This window comes from Eutrigla gurnardus (genome assembly GCF_963514095.1).
Source record: "Eutrigla gurnardus genome assembly, chromosome: 20".
Taxonomy (NCBI): Eukaryota; Metazoa; Chordata; class Actinopteri; order Perciformes; family Triglidae; genus Eutrigla; species Eutrigla gurnardus.
In genome coordinates, this window is record NC_139931.1 from 19725191 (window position 1) to 19748348 (window position 23158).

The 23158-nt window shown below is 43.7% G+C and overlaps 2 protein-coding genes across 3 annotated transcripts in view; one reads left to right on the top strand and one right to left on the bottom strand.

Moving 5' to 3' along the window:
- The first annotated feature begins 457 nt into the window (after positions 1-457).
- Positions 458-15640, top strand: cyb561 (cytochrome b561). Its single transcript, XM_084036652.1, has 6 exons — positions 458-573; positions 4851-5058; positions 11332-11430; positions 12601-12704; positions 13267-13424; positions 13639-15640. Exons 2-6 carry the CDS (start codon positions 4854-4856, stop codon positions 13829-13831), a joined length of 759 nt encoding a protein of 252 aa, XP_083892778.1. The 5' UTR covers positions 458-573; positions 4851-4853; the 3' UTR covers positions 13832-15640.
- A 4899-nt stretch (positions 15641-20539) lies between these two features.
- The window catches only part of tanc2a (tetratricopeptide repeat, ankyrin repeat and coiled-coil containing 2a), a 72209-nt gene continuing 69590 nt past the window's right edge, over positions 20540-23158 (bottom strand). For both annotated transcript variants that reach the window (XM_084036209.1, XM_084036208.1), the window contains one exon: positions 20540-22427. In XM_084036209.1, coding sequence (XP_083892335.1) covers positions 20606-22427 — 1822 coding nt within the window. In that variant the 3' untranslated portion in view covers positions 20540-20605. The remainder of the gene's footprint in view (positions 22428-23158) is intronic.

Here is a 23158-nt window from a genome sequence, read left to right on the forward strand (position 1 = left end):
TCGGCAGTGGCAGGTGTGGCCGCTCTGGGATCGGTGTCGTATATTCATTCAGGTTGCTGATTGTCGTTTAATGAGCAGCCAAGATTCACTCCTCTTCCTCTCCACCAGCTCACCTCCCCCTCCCCTCCTCCATCCAGTGTTGTCAAGGCAACAAACCTTTACACTGCTGTTAGTCATCAATCCACGCAGCCTGCCCCCACCCCCCTCCCTCTCGATGTTATTGTGACGTGTCATCCCGAGTCAAATTGAATTGATTCTATCGTCGAAAGTGTTTCTTTATTATATATCCGAGTTGAACTCTAAGAAAGTCATTGTATATAAGATTATTCTAATAAAATATAATAATAATGAAAGAAGCAGTATATGACACAGCGTTTTGTTATCTGGGTCCTACATCCACATGGGTTGGGTTTGTTCGGGAGGGCATCCAAAACACACACACATGCACGCGCGCACACACACGCGCACAGTCTGAACGGTCACAGGAGGAGGAGGAGGAGGAGGAGGAAGGCGGATCTGTAAATTGAAACACTCAGGACTTCCTCGGCAGAGCAGAGCACAGCCGACAGCGCAGTAAGTATTTCACACTTTTTATTTCAATTTATTTTCCCATCCGGGAAGCTGAAATCGTGTTTTATGATTAACAGATAGCCAGTTAAACAGTCTAACAGTCTAACAGCGGAACAGATGACGGCAGAAAACCCCGCAGCAGCCCATCATCCCCTGTTATTGTGAGGAATACACCTACACGTGTCGTGCGGCATTCAGGTGCTTGCTCTCGGACTTCGGTCGGGTTTATTCAGCAGCAGCTGCGGTTCTGGCGCGGAGAGCCGTTTGTTTTGGGTTGGTTTCTGCGCACGTCCTCGTGTAACTCCCGGCAACTAGGTGCGACGCTTCTTGCCGTCTTATCTCTACGTCATGTTTGTATTGTGGGACTCTTCGGCGCCAGAAGAAACACGAGGAAAAAGCGCACTTGGGCTTTTTTTTTCTCCACTTGTTTCACTATTCATGATGTAGCATTTTCAACTGTGGGATCGTTTACATCAGTAACTTGTTGTTGATAATCAGCCAGTCAAACTCGTAATGCAAGTTTCATTTAGAGGCTTGGCTGCAAAACTTGCATTGCACAAGAAGAAATGCTGATATTAAATACTTCTCTTCAATCAGGATATTTTCCTGAGGCCTTGAATTCTGCAGTAATCACACTCTTAAAAACAAAAGTCTAATCTGGATGCCTCAGTAAAATGTAACAAGGCCTACATCACAACTATAATTTTTGGCAAAGATCATTGAAAGGGTTCTTTGTTTATCAGAAAATTCGCACTTTCCAGTCAGGGTTAAGACTGCACCGCGGCACTTAATCAAGTTTTAAATACATCTGAACAGTGATGCATCAAAAACTTCAGTGTCGGTAATACTTGATCTCAGTGCTGCGTTCGACACGCTGGATCACAAGATACTGCTGGATAGACTGGAGAAGTGGGTGGGACGCTGTGCTCAACTGGTTCAATTACATTGTATTTATAGTGTCATATCACAACAGTAGTATTTACAGTAGTAGTCCATTTAGATGGTTCCATCTCCATCATGGTGAGCAGTCACACAGCGGGCAGGTGGAGCTACAATATGGTGTTTCCAGCAGCAGACCAGTTAGCAGTCTGCATCGGTCAGGACCCCAGCGGATGCCGATTTTAGTCAATTACTTTCATCAAAAATCGGCTGCCTTTCTAATACTAGCAGTAAGAGTCAAACAAGACAGTGCAGTTAAGATCAGGTTCCGCTACGGTCCGGACACCTGCTAGACGAGAAAGCACAGGGACTCCGGGGAACAAACAGAGAGAGAGAGAGAGAGAGAGAGAGAGAGAGAGAGAGAGAGAGAGGCTCAGTGTGTCACTATAAATAAATCCCCCGGCAGTCTAGGCCTATAGCAGCTTAACTAAGAGCCGGCTCAGGGCAAACCTGAGCCAGCCCTAACTTTAAGTGGACGGTTTTAAGCCTACTCTTAAATGTGGGAACAGTGTCTGCCTCACGAACCAGAACCGGAAGGCGGTTCCACAGAAGAGGAGCTTGATGGCTGAAAGCTCTGGCCCCTGTTCTAATTTTTGAGATTTTAGGAACTACAAGTAACCCTTTATTCTGAGAGCGTAGTGCTCTAGGAGGACAGTAGGGTTTAATGAGCTCTTTAAGATATGGTGGTGCCTGACCATTATGAGCCTTGTCAGTGAGGAGAAGGATTTTAAATTATATTCTGGATTTTACTGGGAGCCAGTGCAGAGAAGCTAATACAGGAGAAATGTGATCCCTTCTTCTAGTTTTAGTCAGAACACGAGCTGCAGCATTCTGGACTAGCTTTAAGAGATTTATTTGAACAGCCTGATAATATAATTAGAATAGTTAGCCTTGAGGTAACAAATGCATGATTTTTTCTGCATCTTTTTGAGACAGCATTGGCCTAATTTTAGTAATATTACCAGGTGAAAATAGGCTGTCCTTGTTGTTTGTTTAATATGCGAGTCAAAGGACAGGTCCTGATCAATGATAAGGTTTCTTACAGTAGCATTTAAGGCGATGGTAATCCCATCAATACTAGCTATATCTTTAGACAGCGAGCCTCGGAGGAGTTTAGGCACAAGTACAATAACTTGAGCATGAGGAAAACAAGCAATTCCTGCATGGTCACTGTAGCCCACCCTCTGGTAAAACGGTGCTTCTACAGGCTGTTCAGATTCAGCTCCTTTCGTTACGTAACAAAAGGAGTCATTTGCATAGACCGAACTCCTCTGCACGATGATAGGAGATCCGAAAGGGGGCGTTTCGCAACACAGCGCTGAAAGCCGACAGCGCGGACCGAGAAAGCGGACAGACAGCGCCAACCAGTCATGGCGCTGGGTGATCCGGCTGGTGCTCCGTGAATAAATCCCATTGCAGGTGAAGCTGGAGACAATCCTCCCTCTGTCTGACATGCTCTGGTGCGTCTTCACTGCTGCCTCCGGTCGGACGGAACCCCGGGGGCACGTGTTCAACAGAGCACCGTGGATGACGGTCCGGGTCTGGTCTCTTGCTTTTCATTTTTACGGCTAACTCGTGTTAGCTTCTATGTGTGTGCTAACCATTTCACATCGGACTGCTTCAGTAACGAGGGTCAGTACAAAGCTGGCTTTGCCTCGACACTGACCCTCGTAAAAGGATCTGTCCCAACCATACGGGACCCAGAAACTTCACCTGAGACACATAGGCGAGCCATAGCCATACATCCACCGTAAACATTGGTGCATGCTACTGCTAGCGTAAGCGGCATCGTCTCCGTAGCTCTCTGAGTAGGCGATGACAGACAGAGCTCATTACCATTTAAAGGTGCAGACACAGAAACAGCCTGTTCTCAGGAGAGCTAATTTGAGCAACTTTTAGACAACTGAAATTCAGGACCATGGATGGGTTTGGGGCAATGCATATCAAATTTAGTGTTGTTGGACCTCCTGACAGCTGGGTGGAATTGATGAAAAACAGTATAATATGAGATCTTTAACATCAGAAAATTGCAGGTCATCCAGGATTTCATGTCATCAACACATGCCTGGAGTTTAACTAGCTGATTGGTTTCTTCAGGCTTGATGCATTGATATAATTGAAACTGCCATACTCTTTTGTTCAATATCTACATGCTCGCCCTAGCTCAGATTATGGAATATTACTCACCACACCTATGCTGATTACACACAACTCTACATTACAGTTTGACCACATGACTACAGTCAAGGGACGTTCCCTGTGTAAATGTATCTAACAATTCAATGAATGGATGAGTTAGGATTTCTTCTGCTTCATGTAGAGAGAAGTCATTGTTTTTGGTCCCAGAGATGCAAGGTTGGAGGTCAGCACTCAACTTCACTCAAGGACATTACCGCCTTGCAAACATCAGAAACATCATTAATTAAGGAATTTATGTCAACATGAGACAGAAAAACATGTGCATGTGTTTGTTTTCAGCAGGTTAGATTATTGTTATGGTGTCTTTTCAGGTCTCAGTAAAAAATCAATAAGGCAGCTGCAACTCATCCAGAATCCTGCTGCCTGACCAACACCAGGAAAATGGACCATATCACACCTGTCCTTAAATCACTGGACTGGCCTCCTGTGTACAAAAAGATTTTACATCCTGTCATTGGTCTCAGAGTTACTTACTCAGGTCATCTGGGACAGGTTTACTCAGGGTTCCCTGTCGGTGTAACGCAGCAACAGCATCTCTTTTTACAAAACATATCACACCTGTCTTTAAATCATAAGGACAAATGCCGGTTCAACCGGTTTGCATAAATTAAACCAGTTTCTCCTCATACAACCGCTGAAACTGGAAATCGGCCCAAAGCTAGTCGCGTTTTTTTTTTGTGGCCAAGTCAGCGTGATTGGCAGGAAGTTGGTTAAAACAAAGATTGAGTGTTGGTCAGACTGTCTGCCTGACTAAAAAAAAAACAAACATATTTCATAAAACAGCTGTTGACAAACTCCATAAATTGCATTTGAAAAAAGATCATAGGTTGTAACATTTGTAATCGCGATACTCAGCATATCGCATGATGTTTAAAATTCTTAATAAAATTTCTTAATTTAAAAAAACAAAGAAAATATTGGACTTTTTTGTTAAACCAAGGTGTAGCACAAAATACACAGACATTAACATAAGAGTAGTGGGAGAAAAGCATTTGCTACATCTAAATTTATGCCTAAGGAACCAGATTATTGCCATGTTTCGCTGTGTTTGCCTGAGCTTCCTAATTAAATTCATTTTATCTAGTTCAGTAAATGGGCTGCAGCCCAAGGCACTCTGTGATCTTTCTGTTTATCTTCCTCAGATCATGGAGGATCATGCCCCACGTCCTGCTCGCTCGGTGTTTCCATGGCTGGTGGGAGCATCGCAGGTGGTTGGTCTGGCATCAGTGGTGCTGACCGGCGTGTGGATGGGTCACTTCCGTGGAGGCTTTGCCTGGGACGGCTCATCGCGGGAGTTTAACCTGCACCCTCTGTGCATGGTGCTGGGGCTGGTCTTCCTGCAGGGCGACGGTGAGTCCACACTGAACAGTGCTACATCGTCACTCTAAAGACCCGTTCACACTGCCTTTTGATCGTGGAACTATTGCTCCTTTTTTTCTGCCACGTTCATAGTGTAAGGCCCCATCCACATGTACCAAAACAATCGTTTTTTTCTCAGTTTTTCCATGCCGTCGTTTCAAGAAAATCTGCGTCCACACGAATCCACTGAAAACGACTCCAGGCCCTTATGTGGTGCTGTTTCTGCTCCAGAAATACACCAAAAACAGAGGAGAAGAGACGGAGCTTGGGGAAATAAGCTGTGAAAGCTACGGCTACTAACCACCCGATCAATAAACACTCATAAAATGACAATTGGGTCCATATAAATCAAACCAACAATAAGCATTAACATCATCACACTAAGGACGTTAGTGTGAGGTGCTGTCATGCGTTGCGATGGATTTTTTAGAAAAATAAATGTTACTGTAACGAAGCGCATTTCGTTACTTGTACATTTTGCACATGTGGTTAATCGGGTTCTTTTGCACAATAACGGGAAGGTACATTAATAACAGCACTTTGCACTTTAGTCACGATAGCACTTTATTTGCCATAATTTGCACAGTACAGTTTGCACATTGCGTATTTGCACAGTTCGTACAGATATTTACATTACTCTATTTATTGAATATTTATTGAGTTATTTATAAGACCGTGTGACCGCAGGTGATTGTATGTCTTCAGGCAGGTGCGGCACTCCGCTCCGCCTGCAAGAGAGTAAGCGAGGGTGAGCTCCAAAGGAAAGATGTGTAATTGAAATGATAACAGTGTGAAGCATGTGCAGAGTTTACGGTTGAATATGTGTGGTGCAATATCGGGTGGAAGAAGTGTGAAGGCTGTACGTGTAGCAAGTTGTTTGTGTTAACACTTACCTGTCCGGTCCTGTGGCTGCTCCAGGGTGGCCAAGTGGCCGGAAAGATATTTTATAGGTTTTTAAGATTGGGGTTGCTGGTTTAACCTATGACTCACACCATAATTTCATCTGTTGCTAAGTTAAGTGAATAAAAATGTGAAATTGGGAAACCTGACCATTTCTACGACTTATCTTTGGCATCATCCAGCCGCTCACCGTCGCCTTTCACAGTCACATTCATGGGAAGTTAGCTAGCATAAATGCCGGTTGTTTTTTAGCTTCGTAAAAAAAGTAGCAAATCTGGAACTTTTTTTCTCCGAATATTGCCCCCATCTCTTGGCTCCTTTTTTTCATACAGTATGTATAATACGCTGTATTAGGGCCACACAAAGGAGCAGTATATCTGCTGCAGCACGTTCACGAGCACGTAGGCCGTCATTGTTGTTGTCGTAATGAGAAGCCACGGGGGAAGAAGTCAGGCTAGAGGGTCGAGGGGCGGGGTGATGACGTCATCGTATGCGTTTTTGCCGTCTACACAAGCAAAATTGCCTGCCATTGTTGTTTTGGAGAGAACCGTTTCGCAGTCGTTCGCCTTCAAATGTGGAGCATTTGAAGGCGAACGACTGGTTTTCCCTCGTTGGCGTCACTTTGCTTCTTAATGACTTTCCTTCTTCACTTCCATTAGTTTGTTGTTTCTTTTTCTTGGACTGGAAGTTGAATGGTCTTCTTTCGCTGCCTGTTGATCCTCCATTGTGAGTCAGCAGTAATGAAATGTACCTGGTCAAACACTTTAGACTAGAGGGAGCCTGACTCAGCAGTTGGAAGTTACCGATTTGCCATTCCAAGTGAATGCAGCATACTTCTGTGAGTAGCTCCACCTGCAGACCGACTGCTGCTGGCTGACGTAGAAAGATACAACTCATTTAGAGTTTAGTGGGAATGTTTCTGGACAAAGCAGCAACAAGCACTTTCATTAGTGGGTCACATGATCAACCACCATTGTTTTAACTCACTCTTTGATAGAGAGGAACTTAAATAGACAATTACATAGATGAAAATGTTACAGCACACAACTTTAGTGATACAAACAGGTCAAATCAAAGCTAACCAACACACCAGTCATTGGGGATACCGTCAGTCTTCACTGCCAAAATGGCGACTGGTGCCATCAGGGAGACTGCATCCATATTTTATACGCTGGCGGCCACACAAGTTAATCACAAAGCATTCTGGGAACGACTGCACATAAAGGGACAGGGTTTTAAGTTGAAAAATTGTAGGAAAATGTTGTAAAAAAAACATCAGAGAGTAGCCGTCTCTGCCTACACCACCAATAACCCCGGGCTGGTCTTCCATCAGCTGGTTGTCATGGTTACGCCAAGTCATTTTCGCAGAATATTTTGCAAATTGAGTGAAACTGGAAGCGGAGGTCAGCAGAACGTGGATGCTGTGGTCGCTCTGTGTCGTGCTGAGTGTGCGTCTTAGCCTTGAGCGCCGTGTAGCTGACCTGTTGAATTAAGCTAACACGAACCAGACACCGATCCATCTCCTTCCCGATCCAAACACAGAGAGAAGGTCTGATTCATTCAACATGGCAGCGTGTGTGTGTGTGTGTGTGTGTGTGTGTGTTTTCGGGAGGCATCCAGTGAATTTTTGACAGAGTGGCCCAGCAGGGAATAGAACCGGCGGCGCAGGAAGAGCCACTCAGCAAAGTGAGCAGCTTCTTTTCAGTGTCGGAGCAGGACGGGTCTGTGGTGTGGTTTTTAAAGTTGAACAGAAACGTTCTGGAGCTCAATGCTGCTAATAATGTCAGACTGTTTGATGGAAGGATGTCATATAGGGGTGGGAAAATCGGATTCATGTAAAATTCTTTTTTTATAAGATACTAAATTGATTCATACCTTCCAAAATTGGCACCCGACACCGGATAAGCGGTAGACGATGAGAGACTAAAAGTTTGTGCAAGTGAAGCATGAAATAATGGAATCTTTGTTCTTATATTTGCCTTTGCGTATTTTCATTATTATAATCAGTTTAAAAATAAAATGATATAATCTTATGCTCTCATGCCATAATTTGCCACACCACCTTTATGAGCTCACACAGGTCTGGAGTAGATCCTCAAGCATGTACTCATTCAAAAATCGATTTTGAATCATGAATTATTTTGAATCGATTATTGATTCGGAATGGAATCGCGACCTCAAGAATCGGATTAAAAAGATATATATTATTTTTCTTTTCAGCGCGACATTAAAATTCAGCTTGCATGCTTCTCTGTGGATTGGGAAAGTCCCAGCCCCACAATGATGAAAGATAGACCTTTTAGGTTTGTGGAGTCATAGTATGTAAAAAAAACAAAAAAAACAGGAACTCTGAAGAGCAGAGGACGGAGCCAGAGAGGTAAAAATGGAGTAAGCTATCATATATAGTTAGATAGTTATGAGACAGAAGTCGATGATTAAAAATACATCTTCTGAATAAACTGTGAACTTGTTGTCCTCTTAGTGACCGAGTTCACAAGCTTGCTAACTGACGATTAGCAGCAGCTGGCAAGATTGTTAACTTTGAGAGTTTTTTTTACTGTTTTTACTGTTACTGTTACTCACACTAACATCAGGTCTTTCTGTGTGTGTTGGGTACCAGGATGTAACGTTACTCACACTAACAACAGGTCTCTCTGTGTGTTGGGTACCAGGATGTAAAGTTACTCTAACAACAGGTCTCTCTGTGTGTTGGGTACCAGGATGTAAAGTTACTCTAACAACAGGTCTCTCTGTGTGTTGGGTACCAGGATGTAAAGTTACTCTAACAACAGGTCTCTCTGTGTGTTGGGTACCAGGATGTAAAGTTACTCTAACAACAGGTCTCTCTGTGTGTTGGGTACCAGGATGTAACGTTACTATAACCACAGGTCTCTCTGTGTGTTGAGTACCAGGATGTAAAGTTACTCTAACAACAGGTCTCTCTGTGTGTTGAGTACCAGGATGTAAAGTTACTCTAACAACAGGTCTCTCTGTGTGTTGGGTACCAGGATGTAACGTTACTATAACCACAGGTCTCTCTGTGTGTTGGGTACCAGGATGTAAAGTTACTCTAACAACAGGTCTCTCTGTGTGTTGGGTACCAGGATGTAACGTTACTATAACCACAGGTCTCTCTGTGTGTTGGGTACCAGGATGTAACGTTACTATAACAACAGGTCTCTCTGTGTGTTGAGTACCAGGATGTAAAGTTACTCTAACAACAGGTCTCTCTGTGTGTTGGGTATCAGGATGTAACGTTACTATAACCACAGGTCTCTCTGTGTGTTGGGTACCAGGATGTAACGTTACCATAACAACAGGTCTCTCTGAGTGTCTGGTACCAGGATGTAACGTTACTCTAACAACAGGTCTCTCTGTGTGTTGGGTACCAGGATGTAACGTTACTATAACAACAGGTCTCTCTGTTTGTTGGTACCAGGATGTAAAGTTACTCACACTAACAACAGGTCTCTCTGTTTGTTGGGTACCAGGATGTAACGTTACTCACACTAACAACAGGTCTCTGTGTGATGGGGACCAGGATGTAACGTTACTATAACAACAGGTCTCTCTGTTTGTTGGTACCAGGATGTAACGTTACTCACACTAACAACAGGTCTCTCTGTTTGTTGGGTACCAGGATGTAATATTACTATAACAACAGGTCTCCCTCCTTCTTTCTTGTAGCTAAGTTAGCTAGCTAGCAAGTCAAGCTAACGGCGTTGTTGGTGACGTTGATGTGACGTTGAGAACAGAGATGCAATTCGCTAAGCAGTTTCACACGACAAACTTGACTTTCAAAATTATCTTTTAAATTAACAAACATCAAATGAGTAATTCATGGCAGAATTCAAACTGGATAAAAAAATTAGTTTGTCTCTCACCGTTGACTACAGAACATAATATTTTTTCCATAATACTGTCCCAGGGTGCGGTAGCCTCCCCTTCGAGGAAAACTGCCCAAAACTATGCGTTTAACAATAAGCCTGTTCTGTCTCACTCTTCTTTAGTTCTTCCTCATTGGGAATTTGGAAAATGTAAGGGTTTCACCAAACAGCTAAATTTGTTAATTTTCCAAACTGTAATTTTGCTAATATTTTATCCGTCTTGCTAATATCCCCACAGCTGATCAGTCACCGACGAGCGCTGTTAAAACGAATGCTCACAGCAAACCTCGGCGATGTCTCTGGTCCCGCAAATAAAGACAAAGTGAGATGTCACGTTTGCTTTCCTGCCGTCTGCTTCGCGCCTGCAGCCCGGGTCCTTCTGCTAATGACAGTAACCACATTAGCTCAACTGCTTCACAGCTGTCTGTTTCTGAGCCAGATTGAATTAGAGCGATACAAGCAAAAAGGTCAGCTGGACATTAGATGGGGACGAGAGGAAACACCCTGGGGGACTCGCACAAATGTGCCGGTTCCCTGTGATTAAGTCTGCTTTTGCTGCTCGTGCCACATCCACGCTGATGACGTGGATTTGTTTAAGTATCCGCATCTTTGGTCACCTCAAATATATAGTGCTGCAAAAATGAGTACTAAAACCCAGAAATGACATAGCATTTTTACACTTCCCATCTTGAAGTCAATGCTTTTTTGTTGTTTTTTTAAAGATCTGTGGCTAACAGAAGTTTAAAGAGACAGTTCACCCCAAACACCATGAGTAACCGAGTGTTGGAGATATCAGCTGAGGAGATGTTGCATTGTACTTTTGAAAACCTCAGCAGCAACGTCTTTCGGTTACTCAAGATAAGACCTCGTCGTTTGCAGTTGTAGGAACTATTTTCTACCGACCAAACCACACCCGCTTTGATTGGCGCAGAAGGAAGCGTGCATCATGGACGAGATGTTGAAATCACGTTGGGAGGAATTTGATTTGATGGTTGAAAAGATTCACTAACCACCTTCTGGAGCTCTGTGCTGTTAAAAGACGTCATGATATTTTTGATGCGAGCACGTGCCATATTTTGATTTATTTTGATTTACAGAAACAAAAAAAAAAGATAAAAAGAAATAGATTTTGGCATTATGTTAAATAGGTGAACAATATGACCAGTGCTGTGAACTTAAAAAAACATTATTTTTCCATTTATTCTCAACGTTAAGATTTTGTTCTTTCATCCTTCTCATGAACTTTGAAGCTTGTATGTGTCTTAAAGACAGTCTTCTGTGTTTTGGTTCTCCTTTTTGATTGGTTGTTGGTTGGGCATAGCCTGTAGCTTTTGTGAAAGAATGTGTTGCTTCACAAGTTGAATTTGATCACTGAAAAATGCTCTGTCTCTAGTAAACACAGAGCCGACAGTTTCTTTTGACAAGAAAAAGTGACTTGATTCATTGATAAATCCACCTCTTCCCTGCCTTTCTCCAGCCATCCTGGTCTACAGAGTATTCCAAAATGAGGCGAAGAGGAACGTGAAGATTCTTCACGGCATCATGCACCTGCTGGCCCTCGTTATCAGCATCGTAGGTGAGGATTGTACAATGGTGTATGAGGACCAAACTTGGACATACTCTGACATTAAAGTGGTACGTTTATGAGACAAAACTCTCTGAGACTGAGGCCCCTCAGCTTTGGATCTTCCTTTAAATATCCTCATAAGACTCACTTTGATCTGTTGACGTGGAGGAATAACCACTACTGCTGCTTTGTACATGAAGTCCCAGATACACCAGGTAACCAAACGCCATCTTGTCTGGGTTCATGACATCTTCCAGAGGTGCTCGGTGGATTTCACCAAGCTGGATTGGCTCTGACTAGCAGGAAACACATTGGCTGGTTTACTACAGCTGGAGGAACCAAAATAAACCATAAAAAAGATGCTGAAATAACTCCATAATGATGACAATTTGTAAAAAGTGTCAAGTCATTCTTTGTTCGGTATGTGTGCAAGACAACAAGCAGACAACTTTTAAAACCACAAAATGACACAGAGGTGGTCTGTGAATTTAACCAATCTGGATGAACCCAAAATAAACTATTTATCTGTGATGTAATATCAATAACCAGATGAAAAGGATGCTGAAATAACTCCATAATGATGACGATCAGTAAAAAGTCATGCTTAGTTAGGTCTGTCTGCAAGACCACAAGTTAACATCTTTTAAAATGCTGGTTTTCTGAATGGAGTCTGGTTGATAGGTGCTAGGCTATGCTAACATTGTAGCTGCTCCATCAACACTCCAAATAAGGTAATCTGGACATAAATACAGCAGAGACCTTGGACCACAGACAGTCTCTGGTTTCTCTACATAGTCTGGTCTGGTCTCTGGACTAATGTGAGCTACTATCTAGACCTCTGGGGGACCACAGACAGTCTCTGGTTTCTCCACATAGTCTGGTCTGGTCTCTGGACTAATGTGAACTACTCTCTAGACCTCTGAAGACCACAGACCGCTACGGAGGAGAATCTCATGACTGACAGGGTTTCACGTCACAGCGTCACAATAATGGATTGCTCAAGCAGATGTATTCAACTCAAATTCCGCATATCCGCTTAGTTCATGTAAATTGCCCTGCCCGATGTGCAGTTCTGTCTATTTGCATCTTTGCATGAGCCATGTAACATTTGCTTTACATTTGTTAGAGCGATACAGAGAACAATGTACCGTAATTATCGTTTCTCTGGTCTGTTTGCAGGTTTCGTTGCTGTGTTTGACGCTCACAGAGCAGCAAAGTACCCAGACATGTACTCTCTACACAGCTGGTGTGGCATGGCCACCTTAGTCCTATTCTGTGTACAGGTACACACACACACACACACACACACACACACACACACACACACACACACACACACACACACACACACACACACTCACACACTTATAACACTAACCTTAAACCAAGTTTAATTTATGTCCCCACATCACAGGTCTCTCTCTCTCTCACACACACACACACACACACACACACACTTCAATTTTAATGTGAATTAAGGGGCATATTGTAGTGGGGTAAAACTGTGTGTGTGGGGTTTGCATTTTTTTTTATCGCTAAGAAAAAAAGCTCTAATTTGCATGTCTATGCCCAACAAAGGGGAAATTGGATCTCAGATTATGACTATTTTTTAAAAAATGTGGTATGAAAAGTTCAGTAGAGAATACCCTAATAACCACTAATGTACAGTGTAGGCTATATGTATATGTACGTTTCTTTTTCAAATAGAAGATGCATGAGATACATGGATCAGAGAGGAGGGGGTTCTGCAGAGACTGCTGTTGTTTAGGGCCCATGTTTTAGTGTTACACCCGTGTGTGGATTAAAACAATAACACTTTTCTTTTCATTCCCTCAATTCTCCCAGTGGGTGATGGGTTTGCTGTTCTTCCTGTTTCCTGTTGCGTCGTCATGGTTACGAGCAACATACCTCCCCATCCATGTATTCTGCGGCCTGGTTCTGCTGATCATGGCCATAGGGACCTGCCTGCTCGGCATCACGGAGAAACTCCTCTTCAGCATCATGTACATCTGAGCATTTCTAGCTCACAATTACACAACACAACATTTAACAAATAGGAAGATTTGTATTTGCTTATTATAGGTTGTATTCATGTTAATGTGTATTTTTGGACATATTTTAATTTTTGGAAGAAAAACATTTGAGAATTCTGCCATTGCACCAAAAACAACGGCGGTGAATGTGATGTAGTCTTTGTGTCCGTCTCTCTTGGTCCAGGTCCACCTACTCTCAGTTCCCCCCAGAAGGGGTGCTGGCCAACACCTTGGGGATCTTGCTGTTGACTTTCGGGGTGCTGCTGGGCTACTTGATCACCAGGGAGGAGTACAGACGCCCGCCTAACCCAGAGGAGGAGTCTCTGTCCGTCCACTTCAAGACCCTGACTGAGGGGGGGTCACCCTCCACGCCTTGAACCTTGTGCCCACATATTAGTGTGTTCATACCTCGTTACAGAAAGGTAATGAAACCCTGGAGCTCTGATCTCAGATTACTCAACAGACCCCAACTTTATTTATTCCTACTTGATTTATTCTATTTCATAATAAATAGGAGAGTAGTACATGTAAATGCGCAGTGCAGTAAATTTTAGGCTTTTAAATTTTAGGCTTTCGCACTTGATTTTACATGAACAAAAAAAGAAAAAGCTTAACAGTCCTCTTTAATAGTGAGGAGCTTCCTCGTGTCGTATCGTGAAGGTTTGAAGTCGTCCGAACTGACCAATCAAAGTTCTTGTTGTTTCCACATGGTGCCTCTGCAGCCCTGATGTGTCTATGCATAGAGGATGCCTCAACAGTATTTAAGGAAACCCACTAGAGTTCTGCACGTTCCTAAAACTAAGCAGCCGAGACCCATATCTGACCCCTACCTGTATTTCTGCTTTATTTCACTCATTACCGACACGTAAGACTGACATATCTGAAGAAATTGCATGAAAATAAAATAGTCTCGTGATCCAATTTAAAATCTGATATACATTTTTTTTTCTCACTGATACTAGAATTAAATAACCAGTGGAAAAAATGGTCCCTTCCATTTTATTTTTCATCTTTGACACAGGTGTGTCATTTTTTTTACCCAGATCATTTTACTGTTGAGTTCCTTTCATTAGCGATTAGGATGAGAATCATTAGTTTGTTTGTTGTTTGATACTCACCGCTGCATTTACTAAAAAAGGACTAGGCATTTGTGAGTGTTCATTTGCCTAATTTGACCATGTATTTAGAATGAAAGGAGAAAACAGGAATGTTTTTAATCCTATTTAGAACAAGGGTGGCCTCTTGTGGACAATATTAGTATTACAACAACAACAAAATGTTTCTACCAGACAAAACTTTCACTTGGAAAAAGTGAATCAACTTAGAAAGATTATCCTGGAAAATGAATACATAATTATTTTTCACCTGAGGGCTTAGAACATGGATCATTACCATCAAGTCTACGTGTCTCAGGACTTCCATATTGAAATCATAAAAACAGACAAATTTAAATATTTGAAGAACTCAATACGGTGCCATATACTAATGCCATACCATATTATAAAAACAAAATAAATGCTAAAAATAAAATGAACAGTTTTTGATGCGGATGAAACCCAAAGCGTGAAGCTGCAACTGACCAACTGATTGTCCTCAAGCTTCATTAAACTGACTATGATTATTGTGTTAATCCTCCATAATAATATTAGTAAAACAAGCATTTTTGAAAATGCACGACTTTTGCAAGTCAACAAAAACTAGTAAACAAATGATCTGTTGTGTTATTTTATGTCCCACAGCATCTAAATCGCCAACAGCAGACCGTTCTGTACAGTTTGTCCACATTAAAAACATATATTCCATTTGTCCATTAATAATCGGTTTATATTTAAATAGCCAGTCATGTGTGTTGAGCGTGTATTCGGTTGTGTGTGATTTAGCGTTTGGTTACTTGATGTACTTTCAACTAAAGACATTAAATCCATATCTTTGAATGTGTTGAACCAAATGATAAATATTAATCATGCTCTATGTGAAAAGTGTCCTGAGGTAACTTTTGTTAAATGACACTATAAATGAAATAAAATAGAATTATATTAAATGTAGCTAGTTTTTTGTTGTTTGTTTATTTGGCTTCAGGACGCCCTCGTGCCTAAAACAAAGCTTTTAATGAAGTTACACGGATGGATGTTGTTTGTCTTATTGTTGTGTGTTTTATCAACCTGAAGTCAATAAACACGTGTGTGAAAGTGTGAAACGCCGTGGCTTGGTTTCTTTCCAACTGTAAACTTGTCACATCATTTCAGATGTTACTTTCATATGATAGCTTTTCCATTCACTGCTACTTTGTACAATATATTACTTTTTAGTCATTTATCCAACCGCTGTAATAACTGGTTATGTTGCAGGATTCTAAACAAATGATGAAAAATGACTATGATTTTTTCTTCATACAGAATATAAAGTAGCTAGGCTAGCACCGCCTCGACCAGCTGTAACATTAAAGGGATAATTTGACATGTGGGTAAATATTCTTACCCGATGGTGATCGGGGGATTTTTTGGTGAAAGGAGCAGTTGCAGATCTCAGAGCGGCAAGGCTTGATCCTGGCGTGGTGAAAATACTCAACTCAACTCAAACTTTATTTACAAAGCACATTTTAAACAACCAATGGTCGATCAAAGTGCTATACAAGTCAATAAACAATACAAGAGAAAAATAAGAAGAGAAATACACATAATTGAAAGCCAGTGAGAAAGTGGGTCTTCAATAAAGACTTAAAAACCTCTAGGGTCTTGTTAGTACAGACCTGGGGACATCCAGCAGCAGTTGATTGGTCGAATTCGGTGCTCTAGCTGGAGTGTCACCATGTAAGAGTTCAGCTAAAGCAATCCTGAAGTGGACAGGTAACCAGAGCGAGGCCCAAACTGGTGTAATGTGGTTGCTTTCTTTCCCAGTAAGAAGACGCAGGGCTGGCCCAAGCCTTTTGGGAGCCCTAAGCAGAATTTGATTTGGGACCCCTCCCACCACCTGTGCTAGACGATTATTGACACAAATGTCACACTATAATGTTACATTATAAATTGTATTAGTTATTAATTCTATCTCAAATCACATATCCTGTGATATTTATCTGAGGGGCCCCATTCAGACATCATAATCCATTGTGTATCCTATTAAACCAGAATTATCTTCCTTTTGCGTACATACTTTGATGTTTATGTTAGCTGTTTCATTGATTTACTATGTAAAAACAAACAGAAAAACACATGTTTGGGGGCCCCCTGGTGGCCTTCTCTAAATTCTGGAGGTAGGAGTCATAGCTGGGAAAGACTGGTTTTAACAAACTTTAGGTCAAGGTGGTGCTGTAAGATGATCCAAGATCACCAAGGCCAGGTCCAGGAGCAGATCAGCTCAGTCTGTTAATGTCTTTCCATCCTGGCCCTCCAGTCCAGACAATCTACTCTTCTTTGATTTGATTTATTATTTATTATTTAGCAAAGATACAAAGAAAAGTGGATGAACTTCCAGGTGTTTCCCTCCTCTTCCTCGCTGCCCCCGTTTGTCTCCTCCCTCTGCAGCTAACAGGTGTGCCTCTTCATCACCCCCTTCTCCCCCTTCCTCTTTCCAGGCTGGTTGCTACAAAGTGATATCCATTAGTTTGAAAGGAACATTTCTGTCTACACAAATCAGTAAACGTCACTTTTGTGATGACTTCAGGAACAGTTGTGAGACGGTGTTAGGTAAGGTATGAAAGAAACCCAGAGAGAGGGAATGGGGGGGAGATATAGACTTACACAGCGTTCGGTCTTTAGTTCAGTTTTATTCCTCTGTTTAATGTTCACATAGACCGTCACATTCCCATTAAAAATTGAAGGTCTTATTGTTGTAACTGTCCTGGGATTTAGAGATCAACTTCTCTTACACACAGTGAACACACACTGTTCAGTGTTCAGCACAACAGAGCTGTTGGTGCCGCGTCTGAGCTTCAGCACTTTACATTTGAAACTGGTCTGGACCATCAGTCAAGATCCAAGCTGCTGATTCATTCATTAGAGATATAAAAGTTGAATGTACAAAAAAAAAAATGTCCCCACTTTCCAAAAGCCAAAACGATGCATCTTTGTTCTCAGACAGAGGTTTGTTTGTTTTTATGACTTTTAAAACAAGAATCCTGTATAAGGAATCTTAAATATGCACTTGAGGGTTATACCTGATATGCTGCTAAAATAAACAGGGCCATTATTTTTACTGGAGCCGATCCCAGCTATCATTGGGCGAAGGCAGGGTACACCCTGGACAGGACGCCAGTCTATCACAGGGCTAATATGTAGAGACAGACAACCATTCACGCTCACATTCACACCTACCGGCAACTTAGAGTCATCAATGAACCTGTCCCCATCCTGCATGTCTTTGGACTGTGGGAGGAAGCCGGAGAACCCGCAGAGAACCCACGCTTACACAGGGAGAACATGCAAACTCCACACAGAAGGACCGACCCCAGGAATTGAACCCAGGACCCTCTCGCTGTGAGGTGACAGTGCTACCCACTACACCACCATGCAGCCCCCTCTCTGATTGCATAGAGGTCTATGAGGAAATGACCCTACTTCTCCCATGATTTATTGTCTTAATCTCTAGTTTCAAGTCTTCTTCAATCCAGCATGATGTTCATTTAGTACATTATGGTCCATTTAGAGTCCACCAGACCAGAAAGCAGGGGGTGATTTGGGGGCGGGGCTACCTTGTGATTGACAGGTCACCACACCGGCCTTGCTGCCAATGCTACCAAATGACTAACACTTGGCTGTAAATTAACCTTGAATTATGCAATAAGGTTGCTCTTCGGGGGCTGCATGTGTTCACTTAAGATTACCAAAATGCTGAACTCCAAAACTGGTCTATCCAGTTCCTGCTCCCACCCTTTGCCTGGCAACGAGCTGCACGTTACAAGAAAGAGCATAGAAGCGGTAACTAATGTTATATTATTCGTTTTATTTCATATTCTGATGGAGGAAATGCTTCATGATATATTCCAGGTATATTCTGCCACATCTCCCGCTGCTGATACGCATGTTGATTAAAATCCAATCTTCACACGCAATGAATCTTGGGATATGTTGGACCTTGACGGATCCATCAGGTGGAGCCGAGGAATCTGGGAAAAGAAGGTTGCATTCTTGTCGAAGATGATGCGACGCATTTCGGTCTTGGAATGCTGCCGCTGAGTGGGGACACAGCTAACGAGTTACTGACAATAGAAGGAGCTGATCGTCAGCTCAGTGGGAATGTTAGCACTACGTTTCCAACAGGTGTAAAGGGCCCTGATGCATCACTTGGGGATGTGATCCGTGTGGGTTGTATAAAGTCGGACCTTTAGGACTCCACAATACAAAAGGCCTTGCAAAAAATGAAAAGAAGTCCACCAGAAGCAAAAAAACTCCATAAAAGGCATTTTTACAAGTTCATTGGAGATGATGTCGTCATACACAAACAGGAAGAGAAGTTCAAACAAAACTTAGCAAACTGCTGCTTTTTTTACAATTTGAAGAGAAGTTTTCCATTCATAAGGTCTGTGTGAAAAACCCTCAAAATAAACATATAAAGGCAAACCCGGAATTGCCTTTATAGGAATATACAGTTTGAAGAGAACTATATTTATACAGTTTCATACAGATATAACTTAGAAAAAAAAAAGATAAATATCACATTATGGTTTATATACAGCAAAGCCAGTGCTTATTCAATGACAGCATCGTCCTAGTTCTTTTGACACTATGGCTCGGGACCGGGTCACGGACCAGCCCGGATCCTGTAGGGACCCAGCTTTCCAGTCATATCGTGTGAGCACTACAAACGTGAAATGAACATCTTCATTTAAGGCCTAAGCAGCAGATAAAGGTGATAGTGGTCGTTTTGTGTCTTGTCCGTCACCGTCTAGAATCACAGAAAAACTCTAGAGCAGTGCATTGTGGGCATTCAGAGGCTTCAGTTTTGAAAAGGGACTGTAAGCCAGAAATGGACACAGAGGAAAGGATGTTAAGTTTACATAGATTCAGTTATTAATGCTTACTGATGCCTTTTTTTTGTCATAACTTGTGATTTCTCCCAAATCTTCTTCTTCCTCGTGCTTTGTAACGGCAGCGGCCATGTTCCCCCTCCTCCCCTCGCTCCCTTCCTCCTTGCTTCCTGTCTTTGACCTGCAACAGTCCACATGTTCCAGATCCAAAGATCACCAGTCTGGTGTGCAGAAAAGACGACGTCGGCAGGATTTGAAAATTCTCAACAACTTCATTCGCCTTGTGTAAGAACGCATGTAAGTGCAACCAAACACTAGGAAGACCTACGAGCAGAGTGTGTGCCTTGCCCCTCATGCCGCGTTCACACCAAACCAGAAGCACATTTTTTTTGACAGTGAGATCACTTGTGTTTATTTGTGTCACTCACGCGTCACGCGCTGGCGAGGAGGCGGGGCTTACCTCCACGTGGACGCTGACTGTGAATTCCCAGATACGCCAGGTAATCAAACGCTGTCCTATCCGAGTTCATGACATCATCCAGAGGTGCTCGGTGGATTTCACCAAGCTGGTTAACTACCATGATCCCAAAATAATACATTTTGCTGTGATTTCATTGCAATAAACAGATAAAAAAATGCTAAATAACTACATGATGTAATGCTAGGCTATGCTAACATTGCAGCTTCTCCATCAAAACTTAAAATAACGTTGAGGCATAAATATGGCAGAGACCACAGACAGTCTCTGGTTTCTCCACATAGTCTGGTCTGGTCTCTGGACTAATGTGAGCTACTACCGTAGACCTCTGGGGGACCACAGACACAGGAAACAACATTTTTTCCTTAATTACTGATTCAGCGATGTCAGGACGACAGGAGGAGAATCATAACGCTGATAGACTTTCACAAAAAAGTATCCTCCGAATTTCTCGCAAGCATCGACATATTTCAATTCACGTGAATACGGGAATTAAGCGCATTCTTTGCATTGACTTCATATGCAATCTTTTGGTGTTTGGTGGGAACACACCATCAACGTCATACCAACCACATGTCATATAAACTGGTTGATTTCAAGCATCTTAATAATTCCACAGCCCCAGTGAATATATGAATGCACTCATTTCTTCTCAAACCTCTCTTTATTAACCCTCCTCCCTTGTCTCCAGATCAACATTTAAACCTTTCTCTATACATTGGACTCCACAAAGGGTCTTTTTGGTTTGACAGGAGAGGTAGGGCCTGTCTTTCGGTCACTCGGTCTGTCTGAGCAGCCATGGATCACTGGCAGCGTTCGAGCCAGCTTCACATCCATGTAGGAGGGATTTGGACTGGCAACTTGCACCAAGCCATCACCCTTAGGATAGTAGTCCAGCTGGTTGTCATTGTGGGCGTTGTTGTTGCTGCGGTTGTAGTAGGCGATGGAGGACGCCTGGGGTTGAGCGAAGCCTCCTTGATTGGCGGGGGTTTTGCTCGGCGAGGTGACAACCATGTCCACTGAAGACACGGCCCAGGAGCGAGAAGGGCTCAGGCAGGAGGCGGAACTGGAAGGAGCTTGTTGTTGATACTGCAGGTTCACCCTGGCCGTCCTGTCGATAACACCCATAAAGGGAGTATTCCGAGATGAGCGGCCCGCCTCTCCGGGATAAGTGCCGCCTCCTATCATGCACGTTTCTGACTCGGGCGAGGAGATCAGAAAGAGGTCATCGTGGTAGCCAGTAACCCCTCCGGCAGAGGTCACATCTGAAGGTAAGTCCATGTGCTGGACGGAGGCTGAGGTCCTGAAGGCTGGCTGCCCGCCGGCAAGGCTGCCGCTGCTGGAGGAAAAACGGACGCTGATACTCTGGGAGTGAACAAGAGGCCTTGGGGGAGGAGCGGGGGAGGAGGTTGGGTGGGCACTGATTGGGTGTCGTAGTCCCCCCTGCTGGTGGTATTGGTAATCGTGCATTGGTGGAAGGCTATCAGGTGGACCTATCGCCGCCTCAGTGACTTCCATGGGGTAGTAGGCTGCTTTGGATTGGTTTCGACTGAACTGACGGGCCTGGCCAAGTCGATTTGTCGATTCCCCTCCTCCTCCTCCTCCTCCCCTCCCATAGGCAAGTGCAGGTCTCCCCTGGCAAACAAAGTCATCATCAAGTGGATATGATCCAGATGCCAGACCGGCTTGGACCTGCAGGCTAGGCCTGATATCTTGGGGGCTCGGGCAAATGCCTTCCCCCAGCTCCGCCAGTTCTTGCGGCAGTTGGCCAAACTGGGAGCAAGCAGAGCTTCCCAAAATCATGCTGGATTGGGCCGAGGAACTGGGCTGACTGGTTCTGACAACCTGGACTTTGGCTGCTTGGTGCCACTGGCCTTGAACAGGGTTATGCTTCTGGAAGGATCTCTGATTGGACAGGAGATGCTGCTGCTGCTGAATCCCCAGGTTCTGGTCTGAGTAGTGATGGGCTGAGATGGACTGAGGCAGACCTCCGTTTCCTGACAACAGAGGCATACTTTCCGACATCGGGTTGAGTCGCTGTGGATGGCTGAAATGGTGATAGGAGGAGGAGGACGGAGGAGGAGCCGCAGAGTGACAGGGAGAAGAGGAGGAAGGGGAGTGGGTGGGGCTTGGGATGTGACGATACAGGTGAGTTGGGGAGAGGGATGAGGATGATGGCACTCCGGGGCGGCAGTGGGTGTCAAGACTTTGAGCCACAGAAGCAGGGTGGAAGGAAGAGAGAGGAGGAGCATCTTCTTCCCTGCGACTCCTCTCCTCCTCTTCCTCCTCTTCCTCGGTAAGCCCCTCCCTGTCCTGCACCTGCAGACAACCTGAATCTCTGCACCTGGCCTCGCTGATAGACAAGGCCACACTTTGTTGATAAACGGGATGCGACCAAGGAGGGGCAGAGTCTTGTTGTTGGGAAACCTGCCGACACTCCTCCTTGACCCGGGACAGCAGGCGCTGGATCTCCCGGTTGGATGGACACAGGCGGCTGGCCTCAATCAGGTCCTCAAGTGCAGCGTGGAACTGTCTGAATGATGAGAGAAGAACAAAGGGAGAGTTAAGATTTCAGAAGATGATGGACCAGCTGGCTAGTGGCTAATTCCCCTGAGTTCCTTTTGTTTGCACAGCCAATAGAAATCCTGTAAGCCGACGGCACGGCTCGCTCACATCTCCAGTCTGTTCAATCTGTTACATGGTCAGCTTAGCCGGTTAGCATTGGGCTACTGTGTTAGTCTTTGTGCTATGGGGTTAACTCGCTGAGCAGCATCTTTGGCTCAGTGCTCATGAACCAGTTCATTTCTGGACTTCAATGTTGGCTGTTGGGGACCTAACCGTTACGACTACACAATGCAGCCTACAAAAGCCTACACATGCGGCCAGGACAAAGGGACAAAGGAGATAAAAAACTACAATTACCATTTTAGGGTCCCCTAAAATGGCAGCGTCACACAACTGGTGCCCTATTGGCTGACAATCTTCAGGGAACCCCGGGGGGTCCCCTGGAGCGGCCTAAGCTATATAATCCGGCGCTACCTGAGGAACGTCCTCTTTCCACCGTAACTCGCATTACAATAGGAGGTGAACATTACGTCTGCAGCGTTTTCCTTTGTCCTAGGCCGCAGTCTTTCCCCCAAACTCGCTGGACGAGCAACAGACTGTTTTACCCCTCTTTTCCTCTACTCGTTTTATTTTTCTTTTGTTTATCATTTTGGATCCTGAGGAGACCGCCGCGACAGCGCGACTCTCCTGTTCCCCGCG

Excerpts from the sequence above, each read along its gene's own strand:
- cyb561 (XM_084036652.1), top strand. The coding sequence starts at position 4,854 with ATGGAGGATCATGCCCCACGTCCTGCTCGCTCGGTGTTTCCATGGCTG. Across the intron at positions 11,431-12,600 it reads CCTCGTTATCAGCATCGTAG|GTTTCGTTGCTGTGTTTGAC; the intron begins GTGAGGATTGTA and ends GTCTGTTTGCAG. Across the intron at positions 12,705-13,266 it reads TAGTCCTATTCTGTGTACAG|TGGGTGATGGGTTTGCTGTT; the intron begins GTACACACACAC and ends CAATTCTCCCAG.